Source organism: Rana temporaria, chromosome 4 (assembly GCF_905171775.1).
Source record: "Rana temporaria chromosome 4, aRanTem1.1, whole genome shotgun sequence".
Lineage (NCBI taxonomy): Eukaryota > Metazoa > Chordata > Amphibia > Anura > Ranidae > Rana > Rana temporaria.
This window is the reverse complement of record NC_053492.1, coordinates 377,659,562-377,680,652: the sequence shown is the minus strand read 5'-3', so window position 1 is coordinate 377,680,652 and position 21,091 is coordinate 377,659,562. Positions and strand designations below refer to the sequence as shown.

The window sequence follows — 21,091 nt, the reverse complement described above, 5'->3', positions numbered from 1 at the left end:
ATGCAAATAGACTGCAGCAAGTCTGCTCTCGATTATTGTTCTAGGTAATGTTAGGTATTTTTTGTGCAAATTCACAAATGCCGAACAATATCATATTGCATGTTTTTCCTGAAATCTGTTGGGCACGTTTAGTTACCTTCTCGACCTAATGTGAACATAAAAAAAGGCACTGAAAATGATGTTGTCGTTTCTGGCTCTGCTTTTCAGAATAAACACCTCCAGTTGTTTTCTTTCCTAGGATATTGTTATTTTGTTGCGGCATGCAGAAAGTATTGTACTTTTTATTTATTATTCTTTCCTTTTATCTACAAATCATGGTTTCTGAATAGTAATAGGATAGGCAGTTACATATCCAAATCATCCAGGATACATGTATATATGTCTGCATTATCTGCATTATAAAATTAAACCGTAATCTTTTAGGGGCCAATTTTATTTATTTTACTTGTCTTTAAAGTTTATTAAAGCTGTATTAAACCCAAAAGCAAACATTTATTATATTGCAGCTCATCGATTTTTGGATTTAATAGCTGCATTGGTTTTCTGTCTTAGGCCCCGTACACACGACCGAGTTTCTCGGCAGAATTCGGCCAGAAACTCGATCGGAGCTGTATTCTGCCGAGAAACCCGGTCGTGTGCACACTTTTGGCCGAAGAAGCCGACGAGGAACTCGTCGAGCCAAATAGAGAACATGTTCTCTATTTCCTCGTTAGTCAATGGGGAAACTTGGCTCGCCGAGATCCTTGGCGGCTTCACAAGGAACTCGACGAGCAAAACGATGTGTTTTGGTCGTCGAGTTTCTCGGACGTGTGTACGGGGCCTGAGGCTTTCTTTTATTTTCACCTGGTGATCCTGCCAGTAAGTCTGTTATTTTTCAACAGAACAAGCTGTCCTGCAGATGTAACAAATAGGGGGTTGAGACAAGCCATTTAATCCTGACAAGGGTGCTTATAATGATTGGCTTTTATTTATTTTTGTTAAATCTGCTAGTAAATCTAATGCCGCGTACACACGATCATTTTTCAGCATGTCCAAAAAACAACTTTTTCCCAACTTCATCATTAAAACGACATTGCCTACACACCACACCATCGTTTTAAAAAAATTATCTAGCAAAGCGCTGTGACTTACAACACGTACGACGGCACTATAAAGGGGAAGTTCCATTCGCCTTTGGGCTGCTTTAGCTGATTCCGTGTTAGTAAAAGTATATTCGTGCTTTTTTGTCTGTTACAACGTGATGAATGTGCTTACTCCATTATGAACGGTAGTTTTACCAGAATGAGCACTCCCGTCTCATAACTTTCTTCTGGGCATGCGCAGGTTTTTTATGTCGTTTTAGCCCACACACGATCATTTTTTACAACCCGAAAAACGACGTTAAAAAATGCAGCATGTTCAAATATTTTTTTTTTTTTCGTTTTTCAGAACCTGAAAAATTATGTGAAGCCCACACACGATCATTTTAAAAGACGTTTTTGAAAAACAACATTATTTTCATGAAAAATGATCGTGTGTACGCGGCATAACACTCCCTCCCCCAGATTAACAATGCTGCTGTCCAAAAGTGCACCTGTGCTTCTTCATTCAGAGTGGGGGCGCTCTAATACAGGAGATGTGTTACTGGCCAGATCACTAAGTGAAAACAGAGGGAAAAAGTCTTAAAAAACAAAATTAATGAAACCACAATATCTAATGATTGGTAATCTGCAGTAAATTCAATTTTTCGTTTTGGGTTTAATGCTGCTTTAAAGCCAAAATTTTCGCTAAAAAGAATTAAGAATAAAAAGCACAACAGCATAAGGGACATAGATTAGAGACACAACAGAGTTGATTTGCTAAAGACAAATAAGCTGTTCGCTTTGTACATGAAATTGCACTTTGCAAGGGAGTTTGCCCCAGAGTTTAGTGAAGCTTCGAGGGTGAAGCTCTACTGACATCCATCATCCAATTATGTGCAAGCAAAAAGGTTTTTTTTTTTTTTGTAACTATGCTTGCATGTGTTTGGCTATTATTTGCCAAGTGAAACTCATATGGCCAGATTCACGTAGAATCGCGGCGGTGTAACGTATCCTACATACGTTACACTGCCGCAATTTATCATCGCAAGTGCCTGATTCACCAAGCGGTTGCGATGAAAACTACGCCCGCGGCCTCCGGCGCAAGGCGGGCCAATTCAAATGGGCGTGTGCCATTTAAATTAGGCGCGCTCCCGCGCCGGACCTACTGCGCATGCTCCGTTTCCTAACTCCCGCTGTGCTTTGCGTGCCAAGCCGTCATTTTTTTTAACGGCGACGCGCGTAGCGTACTTCCGTATTCCCGGACGGCTTACGCAAACGACGTTGATTTTTAAATTTCAAAGCGGGAACGACGGCCATACTTTAGACAGCAATACACTTGCTGACTAAAGTTAAGGCACCAAAAAAAAGTGTAACTTTGCGACGGGAAACTAGACTAGCGGCGACGCAGCGAACGCGAAAAACCGTTGTGGATCCGCCGTAACTCCTAATTTGCATACCCGACGCTGGTTTACGACGCAAACTCTCCCCAGGGGCGGCCGCGGTACTGCATCCTAAGATCCGACAGTGTAAAACAATTACACCTGTCGGATCTTAGGGATATCTATGCGTAACTGATTCTATCAATCAGTCGCATAGATAGAAACAGAGATACGACGGTGTATCAGGAGAAACGCCGTCGTATCTCATTTGTGAATCTGGCCCATAGCTCCCAACTGTCCCTGATTTTGAGGGACTGTCCCTCTGTCCCTCATTTGTCCCTCATTTTGGTCTGATCTATATAGATGTATAAAAAATGCATGTTTTATCTTTCAAAAAGTGTTTCCAGCACTAAACCTTTCATCCAATTTCTAAAGTGCTGCATTTGAAAATTTCAAAAGCCAATATAATGGAATAGTAGTGGTACAAAAAGCATGTGTGGGTTTACCAATCTTGTTTTTTTGTACAATTTCCCTTTAAGGGGGCATGGAAAGGGGTGTGTCCTATGCCTGCATGCTTTTGCTGATAGGTGTCCCTCATTTCCCATCTCAAAAAGTTGGGAAGTTTGAAAACTTCACCATATTCACTAAGCTCAGAGGGAAATTCCCTTGCAAAGTGCGACTTCACTTGCAAAGAGATTGCCATATTTGCATTAGTAAATCAATCCTAATGTGTCATTGTGTAATACTGTCCATTTGTAGTCAATACTTCTTGGTTTGTGCTCCCCGTATGTTACTTACTTACACTTTTATGGCTTGTGTGTGGGCTGGGCTGAACTCCCATCACTGGAGCCTGTAGGCACAAAGCCTTACTCCCTTACGCCCTTTCTTTTTAGGATCAACTTTTTTACACAGAAAATTTTCTGGTTTTACTGGTCATGGCCTGGCTTAGAATAATGTGACTGGTTGAGGGGCAGGTTAAGTGATCTAAGAAGTAGCGCAAATAAGGCAACAGAGAGTATCAACACTTTTTAAATCTCAGGCGGTTCAAAATATGCGTGATTCAGGTAGGTAAGATGAATACTGTATTGTGGTGCTGTATTCTTTTTGGTGTGATTTGTTACCTAATTTTTGATTTGAAGATACGTCTATAGAGGTAAAGGCCTGGTATAATCTAAAGCCCCGTACACACGATCGGAATTTCCGATGGAAAAAGTCAGATGGACTTTTTCCATAGGAAATTTCGACCATGTGTATTTCTTCGGTGTTGTCACATTAACCACTTAAGGACCGCCTCCTGCACATTTATGTCGGCAGAATGGCACAGCTGGGCACATGCACGTACAGGTACGTCCTGTGCTAGTACCCAGTCGCGAGCGCCGTTCTTCACTGTGGCGGCGTCATCGATCGCGTGATCCCTTTTATAGGGGGACACAATTGATGACATCACACCTACAGCCACACCCCCCTACAGTTGTAAACACACTTCAGGTCACACATAACCCCATCAGCGCCCCCTGTGGTTAACTCCCAAACTGCAATTGTCATTTTCACAATAAACAATACATTTTAAATGCATTTTTTGCTGTGAAAATTACAATGGTCCCAAAAATGTGTCAAAATTGTCCGAAGTGTCCGCCATAATGTCGCAGTCACGAAAAAAATCGCTGATCGCTGCCATTAGTAGTAAAAATGCAATAAAACTATCCCCTATTTTGTAAACACTATACATTTTGCGCAAACCAACCGATAAATGCTTATTGCGATTTTTTTTTACCAAAAATAGGTAGAAGAATACGTATCGGCCTAAACTGAGGAAAAAAAATATTTTTTATATGTTTTTGGGGGATATTTATTATAGCAAAAAGTAAAAAATATTGATTTTTTTTCAAAATTGTCGCTCTATTTTTGTTTATAGCGCAAAAAATAAAAACCGCAGAGGTGATCAAATACCACCAAAAGAAAGCTCTATTTGTGGGAAAAAAAGGACGCCAATTTTGTTTGGGAGCCACGTCGCACAACCGCGCAATTGTCTGTTAAAGCGACGCACTGCGGAATCGCAAAACCTGGCCGGGTCCTTTAGCTGCATTTTAGTCCGGGTCTTAAGTGGTTAAAAGATATAATAAAAGATATAATAAAATATTTTCAAAAATGTGAGGGATGTACTCACTTTTGTTACATACTGTTTATTTAAAATCCAAGATGTTTTACTTTTAAGACATAAGCCCAAAGACATAAGGATTCAATATAAGGCATACCCTACTACTTTTAAAGCGGGGGTTCACCCTATTAAAAAAAAAAAATAATTTTATTCTAGCATTACATTCGTCATCGTAGCGCGAGCTACAGTATGCCGGTCTTACATTTTTTATCCCCGTACTCACTGTGCTATTCCACATTGAAGATTCCGGGGAATGGGCGTTCCTATGGTGAGAGAAGGTGATTGACGGCTGGCCCTGGCACGTCACGCTTCTCCGGAAATAGCCGAAATAGGCTTGGCTCTTCACGGCGCCTGCGCATAGCCTGTGCGCAGGCGCCGTGAAGAGCCGAGACCTACTCCGGCTGTCTTCGGGGAGCGTGACGTGCCAGAGTCGGCCGTCAATCACCCTCCCTCTTGCTAGGAACGCCCATTCCCCGCGGCAGATGGAATCGTCTATGTACGATTAAACAGTGAGTACAGGGTTAAAAAATGTAAGACCGGCATACTGTAGCTCGCGCTACGATGCCGAATTGTATGCTGAAATGTTGTTCAGCAGGGTGAACCACCGCTTTAAGTACACTGTGGGGTTTATTTACTAAAGCTTGATATTGCAAAATCAGGCTCACGTCTGCACAGAAACCAATAGGCTTCTAACCCCAGCTTGTTCAATTAAGCTTTGGTAATAAAACCTGGAAGCTCATTGGTTTCTATGCAGAAGTGAGCCTGATTTTGCACTTTCCAGCTTTAGTAAATAAACCCCATTGTGTACCTAAAAGTGGGGTATGCTGGTATATTAAATATTGTGTGATGGGTGCCGGGTCTCAGGACATTCCTTGCTTCATCTAGCACTAAGCTACCATTTGGCTACCACCCTCCCTGGCTTCAGTGGGATAGATTGTATCTGATCCCCCACCTCACCTGCAGCAATTGCTGCTTTTTGTAACTAATTGCCACGTATTGAAGCACCAGCCCAAGCTGGGTCCCCTGTCCTGGGACCCCCTACTGTTTCTCCCTACCTTTACAGCTGGTAGGTCCATCTCCACATACGTCCCCCTTGGTCGCCACAGGAGACCCCCATTGGTGGCCCCTGGCCTTTTGAACTGACGGGGCATTTTAGAATTTCTCCTGACAAAGCAGCAACTAGTCACGAAACTAGTACATTTCCTGTGACTCTTACCTCCACCGCCATTTTCCCCTCTTGGGGATTATTCGTTTGGTGACATGTATTGTTGTCACAACATTTTTCTATTGTATATTTTTGTTTGTGTTTTATTTGATGTTATAATAATAAAAATGTATACTTTTTTCATATATGTATTTACATATTTGAGTTCATCTATTTACCTGTAACGCAATAGTTCAACTGCCCTGTTTTTTTGGTCTTTTAGTTCTGGGGACCAAAAGTCCTATTTCTATTAAATTCAAATTTTTGGATAACAATATTATTTAACGTTTATTAGTTAACAATATTATGCGCTTTTTCCTAAGAGGCTAAAATTCAATAAATATTACGTTTAGATGAAAGGCTTACCAGATTTGCTTGACTCGTTATGTAAGTGAGTCTATGTGCATGCCACAGGTAAGTATTGTCAGCAGGACCTCATAGCTGTCCCCCTCTCCAGAGATTCTCTACACATATGCAGAGACCACCACATTCTCCAGCTCCTCTTCACCAATCCTTCAGTTCTGGTCACAGTTAGGGATGAGCCGAACACCCCCCCCCCCCCCCGTTCGGTTCGCACCAGAACCTTCGAACGGGCTGACCGTTCACGCAAACATTTAGAACCCCTTTGACGTCTATGGGACTCGAACGTTCAAATTCAAAAGTGCTCATTTTAAAGCCTAATATGCAAGTTATTGTTGTAAAACGTCTTTGAGAACCCGGGTCTTGCCCCAGGGAACATGTATCAATGGAAAAAAAGTTTTAAAAACGGTTGTTTTTTCTGGAGCAGTGATTTTAATGATGCTTAAATAAAAAAAATAAAAAAATGAAAAATTCCTTTAAATATTGTACCTGTTGGGTGTCTATAGTATGCCTGTGAAGTGGCACGTGTTTAGAACTGTCCCTGCACAAAATGAGATTACTATAAGAAAAAAGTAATTTAAAACTGCTCGCGGCTTTAATGTAATGTCTGGTCCCTGCAATATGGATGAAAATCATTGGTAAAAATAGCACAGACACAGACAGTACACACACCACGTAGCTTTAGGTGCCCACTGCAGAGGACACGGGAAGTACACACTACGTAGCTTTAGGTGCACACTGCAGAGGACACGGGCAGTACACACTACGTAGCTTTAGGTGCAATCTGCAGAGGACACGGGCAGTACACACCCAGTAGCTTTAGGTGCAAACTGCAGAGGACACGGGCAGCACACACCAAGTAGCTTTAGGTGCAAACTACAGAGGACAAAGGCAGTACACACACCACATAGCTTTATGGTGCACACTGCAGAGGACACAGGCAATACACCATGTGAGAATTCCTCAGCTAGCACAATCACGTGCCTGCCAGTAAATTAGGAAGAGCTGATCTAGCTAAACTATACAGTGTATAAATATATATACAACACCTGGGATGCATATATATCCTCTACACACTGTAACTTTAACTTACTAGCCTGCCTGCCTGCCTGCCTGCTCCATCTACCTACTAAAAATGACACTCTCTCTCTCTCTCTGTCTTCTCTCTTTTAACCACCGCAACCTGCAGGCGGCCTTTTATAGTGTGGGGCGTGTACTAAACCCCCTGAGCCATAATTGGCCAAAGCCAACCTGGCTTTGGCCAATAACGGCTCTCCGTTTATTGCAAGCTGTGATTGGCCAAGCATGCGCGTCATAGTGCATGCTTGGCCAATCATCAGCCAGCAATGCACTGCGATGCCGCAGTGAATTATGGGCTGTGAAACGTAACTCGAATTTGGCACGAGCGGCCCAAAACGTTTGTAATTCGACGAACGATCAAACATACGATGTTCGAGTCGAACATGAGTTTGACTCGAATACGAAGCTCATCCCTAGTCACAGTTTACCTCTTATCCACATCACCTCAGGACCAGTGTTAAAATCCAATGGGCCAAATCCACAGCCCCGCAGCGCAACGTAACTTAAGTGATTTACACTGCCGCAAATTTCCTAAGTTAGGTATCGATCCACAACACACTTACCTGGAAATTTGCGGCGGTGTAACTCAAATCCGTCCAGCGCAAGGCGTGCCGAATCTAATGGGGCGAGTCCCATTTAAATTAGGCGCGCTCCCGCACCGGACGTACTGCGCATGCTCCGTCGGGTAACTTACCCGACTTGCATTGCGCTAACTGATGTCGCTCCGACGTCATTTGCTTAGACGTTAACGTAAATGGCGTCCAGCGCCATTCACGAACGTCTTACGCAAACGACGTAGAGTTTAAAATTTCGATGCGGGAACGACGGCCATACTTAATAGGGCTTAGTCAAATAGGACTCAGCCCTATTTTTACGCGGCGTAACTCGACGTAAACAACGTAGATTTAGCGCGACGGGCCCGTCGGAACGTTCGTGGATCGCCGTAAGTGTTCATTTGCATATTCTAGGCCGGCCGCAATGGCCTCGCCAACTAGCGGCCGGCCTAGAATTGCATCCTTAAGATCCGACAGTGTAATTCAATTACACATGTCGGATCTTCTGCCTATCTATGGTAAACTGATTCTGTGGATCAGTTCAATAGATAGAAACAGGGATACGACAGCGTATCAGTAGATACGACGGCGTATCCCTTTTCTGGATTACCCCCTATACTCCCACAGTGTAGCATGTGTTAAGATTCTGAATATTAATTTCATAATCTATAATACTCACATACCAAAACAATTAACAGTGCCTTTAAACATAAGGATTCTAAAACTGTATGTGAAAAAAGGCTCACCAGATTTGCATGATCCCCTTAAGATCTAGTGAGTCTTGAAATGCTCTACCTAGGTATAGGCATCTGATAGGACATCCAGGCATTCCCCTCCTCACTACCAGGACTTTCCTCATCCAAGAAGGAACCAGCGCACATCTGAATCCTCTCCTCCACTTCTCTAAAACTATCCCTTTGGTTTCACAACTCCAACAAGCATTACAATTCAGAGACATCCATAGTGTAGTAAAGTTTAATACCACAAAGCATTTTATTGTAAAAGATTATACTCACTCACATAAAACAAAAGTAAATGTTCCCTTAAAATAATAATTTCAGTACTTTGGGGTGTGCATGCGTGATGACGTCACTTCCAACTGCTGCGTTTTTTCATTCGACTTCCTCAGGAAGTCTGACGTTACCCAGTGCCAATCTACAATACAGTTGACTATAAATGCATAACTACAATTTAGTTGTGCGAATATCTGATCTACCAGGAGAGAAGGGGCTTTTATTTTGACGTTTATGAGGGCAGATATTTCCCTTTGGACTTTATTGAGGAATGTGATAGGTAAGAGAATAGGGTTTGTTTGCATGAGTTAGGTATTAACACATTTAATTCTAGTTTTCAGCCACAAAGCAAACAGATGCCAGGTTTTCTGCCCTAAACAATGTTAGCAACTCAATGATTGCTTTTACTTGACTGGAATTACCATTATCCTTGATTGTATAGTCAACATTAGGTAGAGCCTCTAAAAGAGGATGTATTTTTGTTGTAAACATATCCAGATTTTTCTCAGCCTACAATTTAAAGAATCTGATGTGACTTAAACCCACTTTAGTACATAATGTTTACAACTAAAACAACGTTTTAATTGACACTTAAAAAAAAAAAAAAACAGAAGCAGTGTGTGACTTGTTTATAAAGCCTGTGGAAAGAATGCATGCACTGCATGTTCCTTTGTTTGGAGGTCAAATAGGAATGGTTGATGGCAAGAAAGAGATATAATGACTGAGCCAATAAGTTCCATTTAGGGTGGCTTTTCAGTTCTCTCACCAAGGACCACGGACAGTACCGGAACCTCCTGCCTATGTTCTTATTCACTGCACCACTGGGAAGAGATCATTATTCCTTCCTTGTGACAACTAGGGATTCCCACGCTTTGAAGATATTTCCTCTTACTTCCTGTTTTGGCTGTGGGACAGGAAGTGAATGGAAATCTACCCAAAGAGGACACCTATGGCAAAAAATCTGATGTATAATAACCCTCCCTTACTCTATTTAAGATGATTGAAACATTTTGCTTTTAGTTCTACATTAATGTAGTTCAATGAGCATATTTGTTGTTCAAATTAGTCAAATACCTTATTTAGAAATAAAATGTTTTTTTTTTTTTATAAATAAAGCCTCTAAAGTTAATCTAAAAACCTTCAGAAGCATGCATAGATTTGTAAATTTCATATAATATATATATTTATTTATTTATATTTATATATACTGTATATGCACACTGTGTACTGTAAATATATATGTATATATTAAATGAATATGTTTATACATATTGAGTGGGGAATTTGCTTAGACTGGAACAGCTATGTATGGCAACCATCTGATCAATATTCCAATCGCACACGTTCCTGGTAAAATGGCTCCTACAAAATAGTGGGTGCTGCAACGATAACCAGCTGGGTCCTGGAAACATCAAACAATCAAACATATTCGCCAGCACACCAAGGATCGTTAGATTATGTCCAAACGGTTTTTATTACAAAAAAATCACATCACAAAGGTGCAACGTTTCAGAGTCGCGTAGGACCCCTTCGTCAGGCATGTGATAATATTTATCACCTGATAATATTTATCACATGCCTGACAAAGGGGTTCTACCTTTGTGATGTGATTTTTTTGTAATAAAACCTTTTTGGATGTAATCGGACGATCCTTGGTGTGCTCGTGAATATGTTCGAATGTATGGCAACCAATCTGCTTCTAGCTTTCATTTTCAAATTTTAACTGAGCAAGTGGAGGCAAGAAAAAACTTTGTGGGGTCACCTTCCCTTGTGTCCTAAGCACATTTTACTTAATGATTAATCCAGCCCTGCCCTGAATATTATGATTTGATTTTTAAAGTATTTCTGACCTATTAATTAAGAAGTATACAGGGTGTAGTACCAGCATCTTTATATAAACTATGCAAATTACATTCTAAAAAAAGGTTTTTAAATACCCTAATTTAACAAATTATTTAGCAGTCATGTGACCGCCACAACTGTTTCTTTGGCTGTGCTTTCCAGAGCTGTGGGTGGGATTGAATTTGAAGTCTCTGGTCACTGAGGACGACATCGCTATCAGCTTAAGGGCTGTGCTTCTTTGTTAAGAAAAGCACTGCAGGTTGGGGCCGAATGCTTGGCTACTTGTGGTCTCACCAACTGGCTAAAGGACCTTGCAGGCACTCTGCGCATCGACACCCTGTCCTGCATTTCCAAAATGGGATCATGCACAGGAATGTGACAACATAACCACAGCATTGGGAGGCGTAATCAGCTTTGTCACCCACTCACAGGAAGAAATAGAAACTGGCAGAATCGTTAGGTATTTATTAACATTTCTCGGGCAATTAAAATAAAAAAGCCTTTGCAATAGTATATTTTAAGTATGACCAAAGGCATTTGTTTTACATTTGGATAGAGTGGTGAGGGGTTAGAACCACGGTCACTGTCCCTGTTAGGGCATTCACTCTTTCTAATTGTCCTAATTACTAACGTGAGGTAAATTTCTGAATTTTGACCCCACCAGAACAGTAATAGGAGGGAATAAATATTCCCTTGGGAACACTTCTGTTTTAAATGTTAAATGGGGCAATTCCTTCACATTGGCAAGATATGCCCTCACTTCCTGTTGAATAGTGATCATCTGAATTTGGATTCAGGGTGGTTAAGGAAACCTTGAGTGCTGAATCCAAATCTCATGGGAATGGTAATGGCCATTTTTTAGACTAAAAGGTAAGTAACTGTCAAACAGATAGCACAGAGACTAGGCATAAAAACTCTGCTTATAGGGCAACATTAAAAAGTCCTTTAAATAACAGGCTTTAGGGGTGACTCTAACCTGCCTGTGAAGTGATTACTCTGTACAATGTATACAACCTACCAACCAGTGAAAATAAGCTGTTTAGCGTCATTTTTCCTGCCCCTGTCTGCTTAGCAACAAGTTAGCATGGCCATCAGGCATGTGACTACACACTGTCCCAGTTGTGGTGCGATGCAGGAAAATGTATACAACAGATTGCATTCAGCAGGCAGTAGGCAACTATGGGAAGATAAATTATAAGGGTGCATAAGCATATAGAAGCGTTTAGTAGTTAGTAAACAGCAGGCAGCTACAGTGTTCATGGGAGCTTTGGGCCAGATCCACAAAAGGGATACGCAGGCGTATCTACTGATACGCCGTCGTATCCCTGTTTCTATCTATGCGGCTGATTCATAGAATCAGTTACGCATAGATATTCCTAAGATCCGGCAGGTGTAATAGTTTTACACTGTCGGATCTTAGGATGCAGTACCTCGGCCGCCGCTGGGGGCATTTCTCGTCGAAATTCCGCGTCGGGTATGCAAATTAGCACTTACGGAGATCCACAAAGCTTTTTCCCTTTGTTTTTTTTCCGTAAGTGTTAGTTTGCCGTCGCAAAATTAGGGCTGTTTTTACAAAGTGTAAACTTAGTACACCATGTAAAAGTAGACCCTTCTTTCCCGCGTCGCTGTCAAATTTTTTTTACATTTTTTTTTCCCGCCGCAACTCTTTTTTTTTCTTTTACACCCGTCGCGATTCTCAAAACTTGGCGCAACGTAAATCCGCGCAAAGCACGTCGGGAAAATAGCGTCGGGAGCATGCACAGTACGTCCGGCGCGGGAGCGCGCCTAATTTAAATGGGACTCGCCCCATTAGATTGGGCACGCCTTGCGTCGGACAGATTTAAGTTACACAGCGGCAAATTTCTAGGTAAGTGCTTTGTGGATCGGGCACTTAGGTAGAAATTTTGCGGCAGTGTAACCTAAATAGGAACATTTAAGTTAAAGCGGTTCTCCACCCTAAAGTGGAGTCCCGCTGATCGGAACCCGCCCCCCCTCCGGTGTCACATTTGACACCTTTCAGGGGGGAGGGGGGTGCAGATACCTGTCTAAAGACAGGTATTTGCACCCACTTCCGGCCACACGCTACGGGCTAAAGACGGGTTTTTCTGACTTCCTGTCTGTCGCCCGTTGTGTGCTGGGAACACTCGGCTCCCAGCACACAGCGTGTGAGCCAATCGGCGGGCGCAGCGCGACTCGCGCATGCGCCGTAGGGAACCGGGCAGTGAAGCCGCAGCGCTTCACTTCCTGGTTCCCTCAGCGTGGATGGCGGGGGGAGCAGCAGAGAGACGAGCGATCGCTCGTGCTCTGCTGCGATCAGCGCTGGACTCCAGGACAGGTAAGTGTCCTAATATTAAAAGTCAGCAGCTGCAGTATTTGTAGCTGCTGGCTTTTAATATTTTTTCCCCATGGCACATCCGCTTTAAGCCCGCTGGCTGTGGATCTGGCCCTTTGCACTGAACATTTTCAGCAATGGAAAAGAACAAATACCGTATTTATTGGCGTATAACACACACAGGAGTATAACACGCACCCTAACTTTAAGAGGGAAGTTTCAGGAAAAAAACTTTCCACAGCCCCCTGCGTATAACATGCAAGTGCAGTTTACCCTCTATTTTCAGTGTAAAAAAATGAGTGTTATACACCAATAAATACAGTAATTGTAATTTGTGTAACGAAACCTAAAAAAAAAAACTATTCGACCATACCCTTTGTATACATACGACTATAATCTATTATTTTTTTTCCTTACAACACACTTCTAATGTGGAGAATGGTTATGTGACAAGAGCTATACGATCACATTTAATGACTCCCAAATGACCAACTAGTTCTTTCCCCTCCTTAAGAAGTAACATCTTAAGGTTTGTTGTAGTTACTAAGACAGCAGATGGCTGCTTATCAGCTATAAATAACTGTTTTATCATTGGAGTATGGGTCTCCATAAGGAGTTTAGATTTAGCAGTCTATGGAGGAATCAGTGGAACAATAACGTTGTGACCCTCACCTGGTGTTCCCACTTCAGAGACAGAAACATGAACATTATTATGCTTATTTGAAATATATGGAAATGTAACAAGGTATTGTGATGCTTCCCGCATTGATCAATCATTGCACTCCAGCCAATAGCTACAATTCTGATAAAATCTGTAACTGCAAGCTGATACTATAATATAAAGTTTGGGCTTATTCTACCCTTATACCACACAATGTTTTTGGTAATATGACCACAAACCTCATATGTCCAGTATCTTACCCAGTGGCGGCCCGTGCATTGGGGCGCACAGGCGCTGCCCACCATCCATGCGTCCAGCCCCCTGATCTACATACAGGGACGCTGGATGCATGGATTCCAGTGGGGGGGTGTGTTTTTTTTCTGAAGCATGTGTTTGGAGCCAGAGGCTCTAATAGGCTTCAAAAAAGGGTGGGCTCCAGGCACAAAGCACTGCGCCCAAAGCCCACCCAGTTGTGTGATAATAACGAATGAAAGCTGCCTGGGACACAGCTTTGCCACACCGTCTCCCGCTGCCTAATCTGCAGACCATCACTAAGATGGGGTAAGTGACAGACAGACAGCGGGCGAGCAGGCGGAGATGCCATAAAGTGCCGTGGGGGGTGTGCTGGAAAAGCCCCATGCTGCTGGCTGATTGTCGCCCGCTCAAAAAAAACACAAGCCACCACTGATATTACCAGACTTCCTGTCCAATTGCTTCTTGAGACTATTTTGAATTTCTCTAGTGGGTACATAGGGCCAGATTGACCAAAGAGATACAACGGCGTTTCTCCTGATACGCTGTCGTATCTCTGTTTCTATCTATGCGACTGATTCATAGAATCAGTTACGCATAGATATCCATAAGATCCGACAGGTGTAATGGTTTTACACTGTCGGATCTTAGGATGCAATACCGCAGCCGCCGCTGGGTGGAGTTTGCGTCGTAAACCAGCGTCGGGTATGCAAATTAGCAGTTACGGCGGATTCCTGACGGATTTTCGCGTTCGCTACGTCGTCCGTAGTCAAGTTTCCCGTCGCAATTTTAGACGTTATTTGACCTGCCCTAACTTTAGTCAGCAATCGTATTGCTGTCTAAAGTATGGCCGTCGTTCCCGCATCGAAATTTTAAATTTAACGTCGTTTGCGTAACACGTCCGGGAATACGGAAGTACGCTACGCGCGTCGCCGTTTCAAAAAAATGATGTCACGGCGCGCAAAGCACGGCGGGAGTTAGGAAACGGAGCATGCGCAGTAGGCCCGGCGCGGGAGCGTGCCTAATTTAAATGGCACACGCCCATTTGAATTGGCCCGCCTTGCGCCGGAGGCCGCCGGCGTAGTTTTCATCGCAAGTGCTTTGTGAATCAGGCACTTGCGATGAAAACATGCGGCGGTGTAATGTATCTACGATACGTTACGCCGCCGCTAGTCTACGTGAATCTGGCCCTTTGTTCCTTTACTATTATGCCTTGTACACACGATCGGAATTGTGTGTGCCCCATGCAAGTTTTTCCATTGGAAATTCCGATGGACTTAGAAAGAGAACATGTTCTCTTTTTTTCGGAAATTCCATTTGTCTGTATGGAACTCCGATAGAGAAAAAAATATGCATGCTAAGAATCAAGTCGACGCTTGCTCGGAAGCATTGAACTTAATTTTTCTGGGCTTGTCGTAGTGTTATACGTCACCACGTTTTGGACGGTCGGAATTTGGTGTGACCGTGTGTATGCAAGACAGCTTGAACGGAATTCCGTCAGAAAATTCCATCAGAGTTTATCCAGACGGAAATTCCGATCGTGTGTACGGGGTATTAGCTAGGAACACCATATTTACAATTGCTGCAGATAGGCATTATAGTCAGCCTACGAAGGCAGCAAGAATAAATTTGAATAAATGCAACTTCATGACAGGCTACTTTAATTATCAATTATACTTCAACATAGATTTGGTTATTTGTACTGTTGCACATCAAAAACAGTAGTTTGTTTTTAAAAATTTATTTTTATGCGCATTTACACATATTTATTATATCCCACCAACATGTTTAAACGTTTTTACATGGATTTCAGGCAGTAGGATTAAAACAACTCTGGGCACACCAGGCCCACTTTAAATTTTTCCTCTCCCTCACTGGAGCAGATTTTTCCACATGTCTTGCTTGGTAACAGTCCACTTTACTCCCTCCATTCTTTCTTTAGTGGTTGGTGGATGTTAAATGCTCGCATTACATGGCGCTGCTCTCTGCAGCATTCTCCTGTGAGGCTAGGGCAGGAGGTAGAGCCTTGACGTCATTGGCTCACAGGAATTGGGTCAAATAATGCTGGCTTTCAAACTGGAAGGTGATCTCTCAGTAGGCCACCTCAATGCAATCTCATTCAAAAAGATGCTTTTTTTATGATCACGCCAGTTGAAAAAGAAGGGTGCAATTCATTCAGCAAACTGAGAAACATTTGACATCTTAGGTTTCTTCAAATCTCATGAGTCCTTGGCCTAAAAATCCCTTTAGGTCCAGAGGCAATCTAGGAGACTTGTGATGAACAAAATTACTAATCAAATAGCTTTATAAATGGGTTACTCGGGAGGCCAGATTCTTTTGCGAATATAGGTATGTATACTTTCCACCTATGGCTTTCTCCTACAACAATTACCACTGAGTTTGTTTTACAGCTGCGGAATGTATGACTGATGAACCAAAATTGTATTTAGGAAGGAAAAGAAGTGTTTTTTCCAAAGCAACAATGCAGTTTTTACTTGTAGATTGTGTTTTACAGATTAGAGTATTCAATCTGAACTGTTTATGAAGGGCAACACAAACATCTGCTTTCCTCCAGTTTTTAGAAATGAGGTCTCAATTTTTTGCAATGTGCATCTTTAGTGACCTTCTAGTTCAACTGCTCTAACACTTCTAATGTCTGTATGTTGGCAGGTTGTCGTCTTGTCCTCATGGTGCTTGCTACGAGATGCCTCATATTACACGCTATCTGTTATCGCACTCATTGTGGTAAGTATATGTACCATTATTTCCAATGACTAGTAATTAATTGATCATGTTATAAAACATATTTTTTAACATATGTTATTATAGATGTTTATTAATTGTATGTACTTTGTAGAATAAGCAGGAAATAGTGGTAAATGTTAGTAGCACCCTCTCCTAAATTGAGATACTTTAGGAAAAACCTGTATATCTGTTATTACTAGTAAGCCTTAGCTGCGGGATATGTACTTGCTTTAGTTGGTAGGGAAATGAGTACTTTCTCCAAACAACTGGTACACTGGCAGCCATTTTTCATTGCTCTGGGAACCTAAGTGTCAGTTTTCCCTTGTTCTGCAGTCCAAGAAAATACAATTCAGAAGTAATTATGTTGGATATCCTGCAAACCAGATACTCCCCAAAAAGATTCTGGTTTCTAAGTTAGGATCCTGATCAAAAGATTGAGCACTCTTGTTTTACAACATTTTGTAGGTTTATGTAGTATAAAATTCTATGGTAAGTTTTGAAATAACGTCCTACAATAGCAATTTCCATGTTATTCTTTTGACAGATTTCTTTAAACAGGTAACTCTGAAACAGGAAACTGATAACATCAGTGAAAATAGGCTGACACTGAAAAGTAAGCTGAATTGACCTTAAGACTGGGTTCACACTGGTACGACAGTCGTACTACTTTGGACCCGACTTTGCCCTGCGACTTGAAGTCCGACATGCGTCCAACTTCAATGAACAGGGATCCAACTTCAATCCCCGACAATACCAGGCACAATCTTGAGGGGGAACTCCACGGCAAATAAAAAAAACAGCATGGGTTCCCCTCCAAAAGCATAACAGGTCCTTCAGACTGGTATGGATTTTAAGTGGAACCCCTACGCCGAAAAAACATCATGGGGTCCCCCAAAATCCATACCAGACCCTTATTTGAGCACGCAGCCCGGCCGGTCAGGAAAGGGGTGGGGACGAGCGAGCGCCCCCCCTCCTGAACCGTACAAGGCTGCATGCCCTCAATATGGGGGGTGGGTGCTTTGGGGCAGGGGGGCGTCAATACAAAAAACACACTACACAGGTTTTTAAAGTAATTTATTAGGCAGCTCCGGGGATCTCTTCCGACTTCTTCTGCCCTCTCTGGCTCTTCTCCCGCTGTAATGCCGTGTGTGCGACTTATATAGGCATGGGGCGGGGTCACCAGGTGACATCACCCGGTGACCCCGCCACTTGCCAATATAAGTCATTGCGCACCGCGCACATGGCATTACAACGGGAGGGAGCACCATGTCAACATCGGAAGAAGAGCAGAGGAAAGAAGACGATGGAGAAGATTGGGCAAGAGCTAGCAAAAGAGCGGGCAAAAGAGCAGAAGAGGCCCAGCAGAAGACACCGAACAGCGGGAGAAGAACCAGAAAGCACGGAGGAGAGGCCAGAGAGAGAGGAAAGGTCGGAAGAGATCCCCGGAGCTGCCTAATAAATTACTTTAAAAACCTGTGTAGTGTGTTTTATTTATTGACACTTTTTTATCAGGTGAATGGGTACTCATTCACATAGGGTGGGGACTGGTATCTGGGGCCCCCCTATTAAAGGGGGCTCCCAGATTCCGATAAGCCCCCACCCGCAGACCCTGACAATCAACAGCCAGGGTTGTTGGGAAGAGGCCCTTGTCCTCATCAACATGGGGACAAGGTGCTTTGGTATGGGGGCGCAGGCCTCCCCTGCCCCAAAGCACCTGACCGACCAGGCAATGTGCTCGGATAAGGGTCTGCTATGCACTTTGGGGGGACCCCCACACCGTTTTTTCGGCGCAGGGGTTCCCTTTAAAATCCATACCAGACCGAAGAGCCTGATATGCTCTTAGAGGGGGAACCCATGCCGGTTTTTTATTTAAAATTTGGCTTGGAGTTCTTCCTCAAGATCTTCAAAGCACAAGTCGTATGCCAAAGTTGGATCATGCAAGATGGAGATCTGACTTTGATCCGAACTTCAGTGATATTCAATGGGAGGAAGTTGGATCAAAGTCGGACCAAAGTAGTGCAGGGAGCATTTTCAAAGTCGGAGCAGCTTGTGTCAGACCAGTTAAGACGGCTCCCATAGGGAAACATTGATTTTCACACGTCATGCGACATGAGCTCCCAATGTTGGAACGTTTGTCATACCAGTGTGAACCCGCCCTAAAGCAGATGTAAACTCAACAGATGACATTTCCAGTATACGCAAATGACTGGTACAATATGAAAATTGGTTTCAATTCACCTTGTCACTGACAACAGTGGATTTTAAGAAAGGAGGGGGCCAGGTGCACAACAAATATACATCGAGAGAAATAGAGACACTGAAAAGGCTGACTGCATTACTGTATGTTTATCAAACCTTTATCATATCCCCCAACTCTCACAAGTATATTTTTCACCACTAGTTTTCCTTAGTACTGGCATTTCAAAATAACAACTGTAGCAGGTTAGAGGTTGTGTAGGATTGATTGTTGAATACTGTAATACATTTTTCTATAGGGCAGTATGTACATCATACCAAAAAGAGAGACAAGTGAGAGAAAAAATAGGGAAAGACTTGAATTGTATTCCAAATAAGGGATAGTCCCTCCAAATTAGGGACAGTTGGGAGATATGGCTGAATTTCAAGTTTTGACTAAAGTGTACGTTTAGACAATATATACAAAAACTGCTTTGCAATATGTTTTGGGCAATGTCTAGATATGTTTAGATATGTATACATAAATATTATATAAAAATATGGGCTGGATAGGTACCACATTCGTGTTTTCATAAGAGCATTCCAAATCAATTGTCAGAAAGTCGCATTGTTCTTAGCGGTCAATTGATCAATCTAATTCATGCCTATACACTGCGCCTAGTAACCATGAGTGGTGTATAGGCATGAATTAGCTTGAGCTATTGACCACAAAAACCTTTAAAAACTATAAGCATAAACTTTGGATGGGTACCTTTATACAAGGACTAACGATTTGGTATATATACATAAATGAAAAGAGGTTTGGGCACACAAACAGAGCACCTGTTTGGCTTCTTTGTATAGCTGAAAGCAATTACCAACTGTTCTTAATTTACCAAGGCATCTTAATAGTAATGCCCTTGTGCGCCTCATGTAAAAATCTGATCTTTTACAATGAATACACATGAACCCTGTTGAGATTAGTTTAACAATGGAAAATTGATAAGGACGTTAACAAGTTTGCAAATAGAATTGGGTACGGGGGGGGGGGGGGGGTTAGTTCTTCAATGTCTCCTTATTTACCTTCAAAAAAGTTTCTTAACCACTTGACAACTGGGCACTTAAACACCCTTAATAACCAGACCAATTTTCAGCTTTCGGTGCTCTCACATTTTGAATGACAATAACTCAGTCATACAACACTGTAACCAAATGAAATTTTTGTCCTTTTTTTCCCACAAATAGAGCTTTCTTTTGGTGGTATTTGATCACCTCTGCGGTTTTTATTTTTTCCGCTAATAATGAAAAAAGAACGAAAATTTTGTAAAAAAATGAATTTTTTTTCATTTCTATTATAACATTTTGCAAAAAATGAATTTTTCTTCATAAATTTGGCCTAAAATGTATACTGCTACATATCTTTGGTTAAAAAAAAAAAAATTGGGTTATTATTTAGTCTGGGTGAAAGTTATAGGGTCTACAAGCTATGGTACCAATTACTGAAAATGTATCAATTTGATCACATCTGAAGTACTGACGGCCTTTCTCATTTCTTGAGACCCTAACATGCCAGAAAAGTACAAATACCCCCTAAATGACCCCTTTTTGGAAAGAAGACATTCCAAGGTATTTAGAAAGAGGCATGGTGAGTTTTTTGAAGTTGTAATTTTTTCCCACAATTCTTTTCAAAATCAAGTTTTTTTTTATTTTTATTTTTTTTCCACAAAAGTTTCATATTAGCAGGTTATTTCTCGCACACAGCATATTCATACCACAAAATACACCCCAAAACACATTCTGCTATTCCTCCCGAGTATGGCGATACCACATGTGTGAGACTTTTACACAGCGTGGCCACATACAGAGGCCCAACATGCAGGGAGCACCATCAGGCGTTCTGGAGCACCCAGACCAGTTCTGACATTTCTCTCCTACATGTAAAAATCATCATTTATTTGCTAGAAAATTACATAGAACCCCAAAACATTATATATGCTTTTTTAGCAAAGACCCTAGAGAATACAATGGCGGTCGTTGCAACTTTTTATCGCGCATGGTATTTGCACAGCAATTTTTCGAACGCATTTTTTTGGGAAATAAAACAGTTTTGTGCTTTTTAAAAAAAAAAACATTAAAGTTAGCCCAATGTTTTTGCATAATATGAAAGATGAAGTTACGCCGAGTAAATAGATACCCAACATGTCACCCTTCAATATTGCACACGCTTGTGGAATGGCGCCAAACTTCGCTACTTAAAAATCCCCATAGGCGACGT

At 42.0% G+C, this 21,091-nt stretch overlaps 1 protein-coding gene across 1 annotated transcript in view; it reads left to right on the top strand.

Moving 5' to 3' along the window:
- The window catches only part of SLC24A3 (solute carrier family 24 member 3), a 486,107-nt gene that overhangs the window by 378,864 nt on the left and 86,152 nt on the right, over positions 1–21,091 (top strand). Inside the window, exon 7 of the mRNA XM_040351007.1 lies at positions 16,567–16,641. Within this exon, the coding sequence (XP_040206941.1) occupies positions 16,567–16,641 (75 nt within the window). The remainder of the gene's footprint in view (positions 1–16,566; positions 16,642–21,091) is intronic.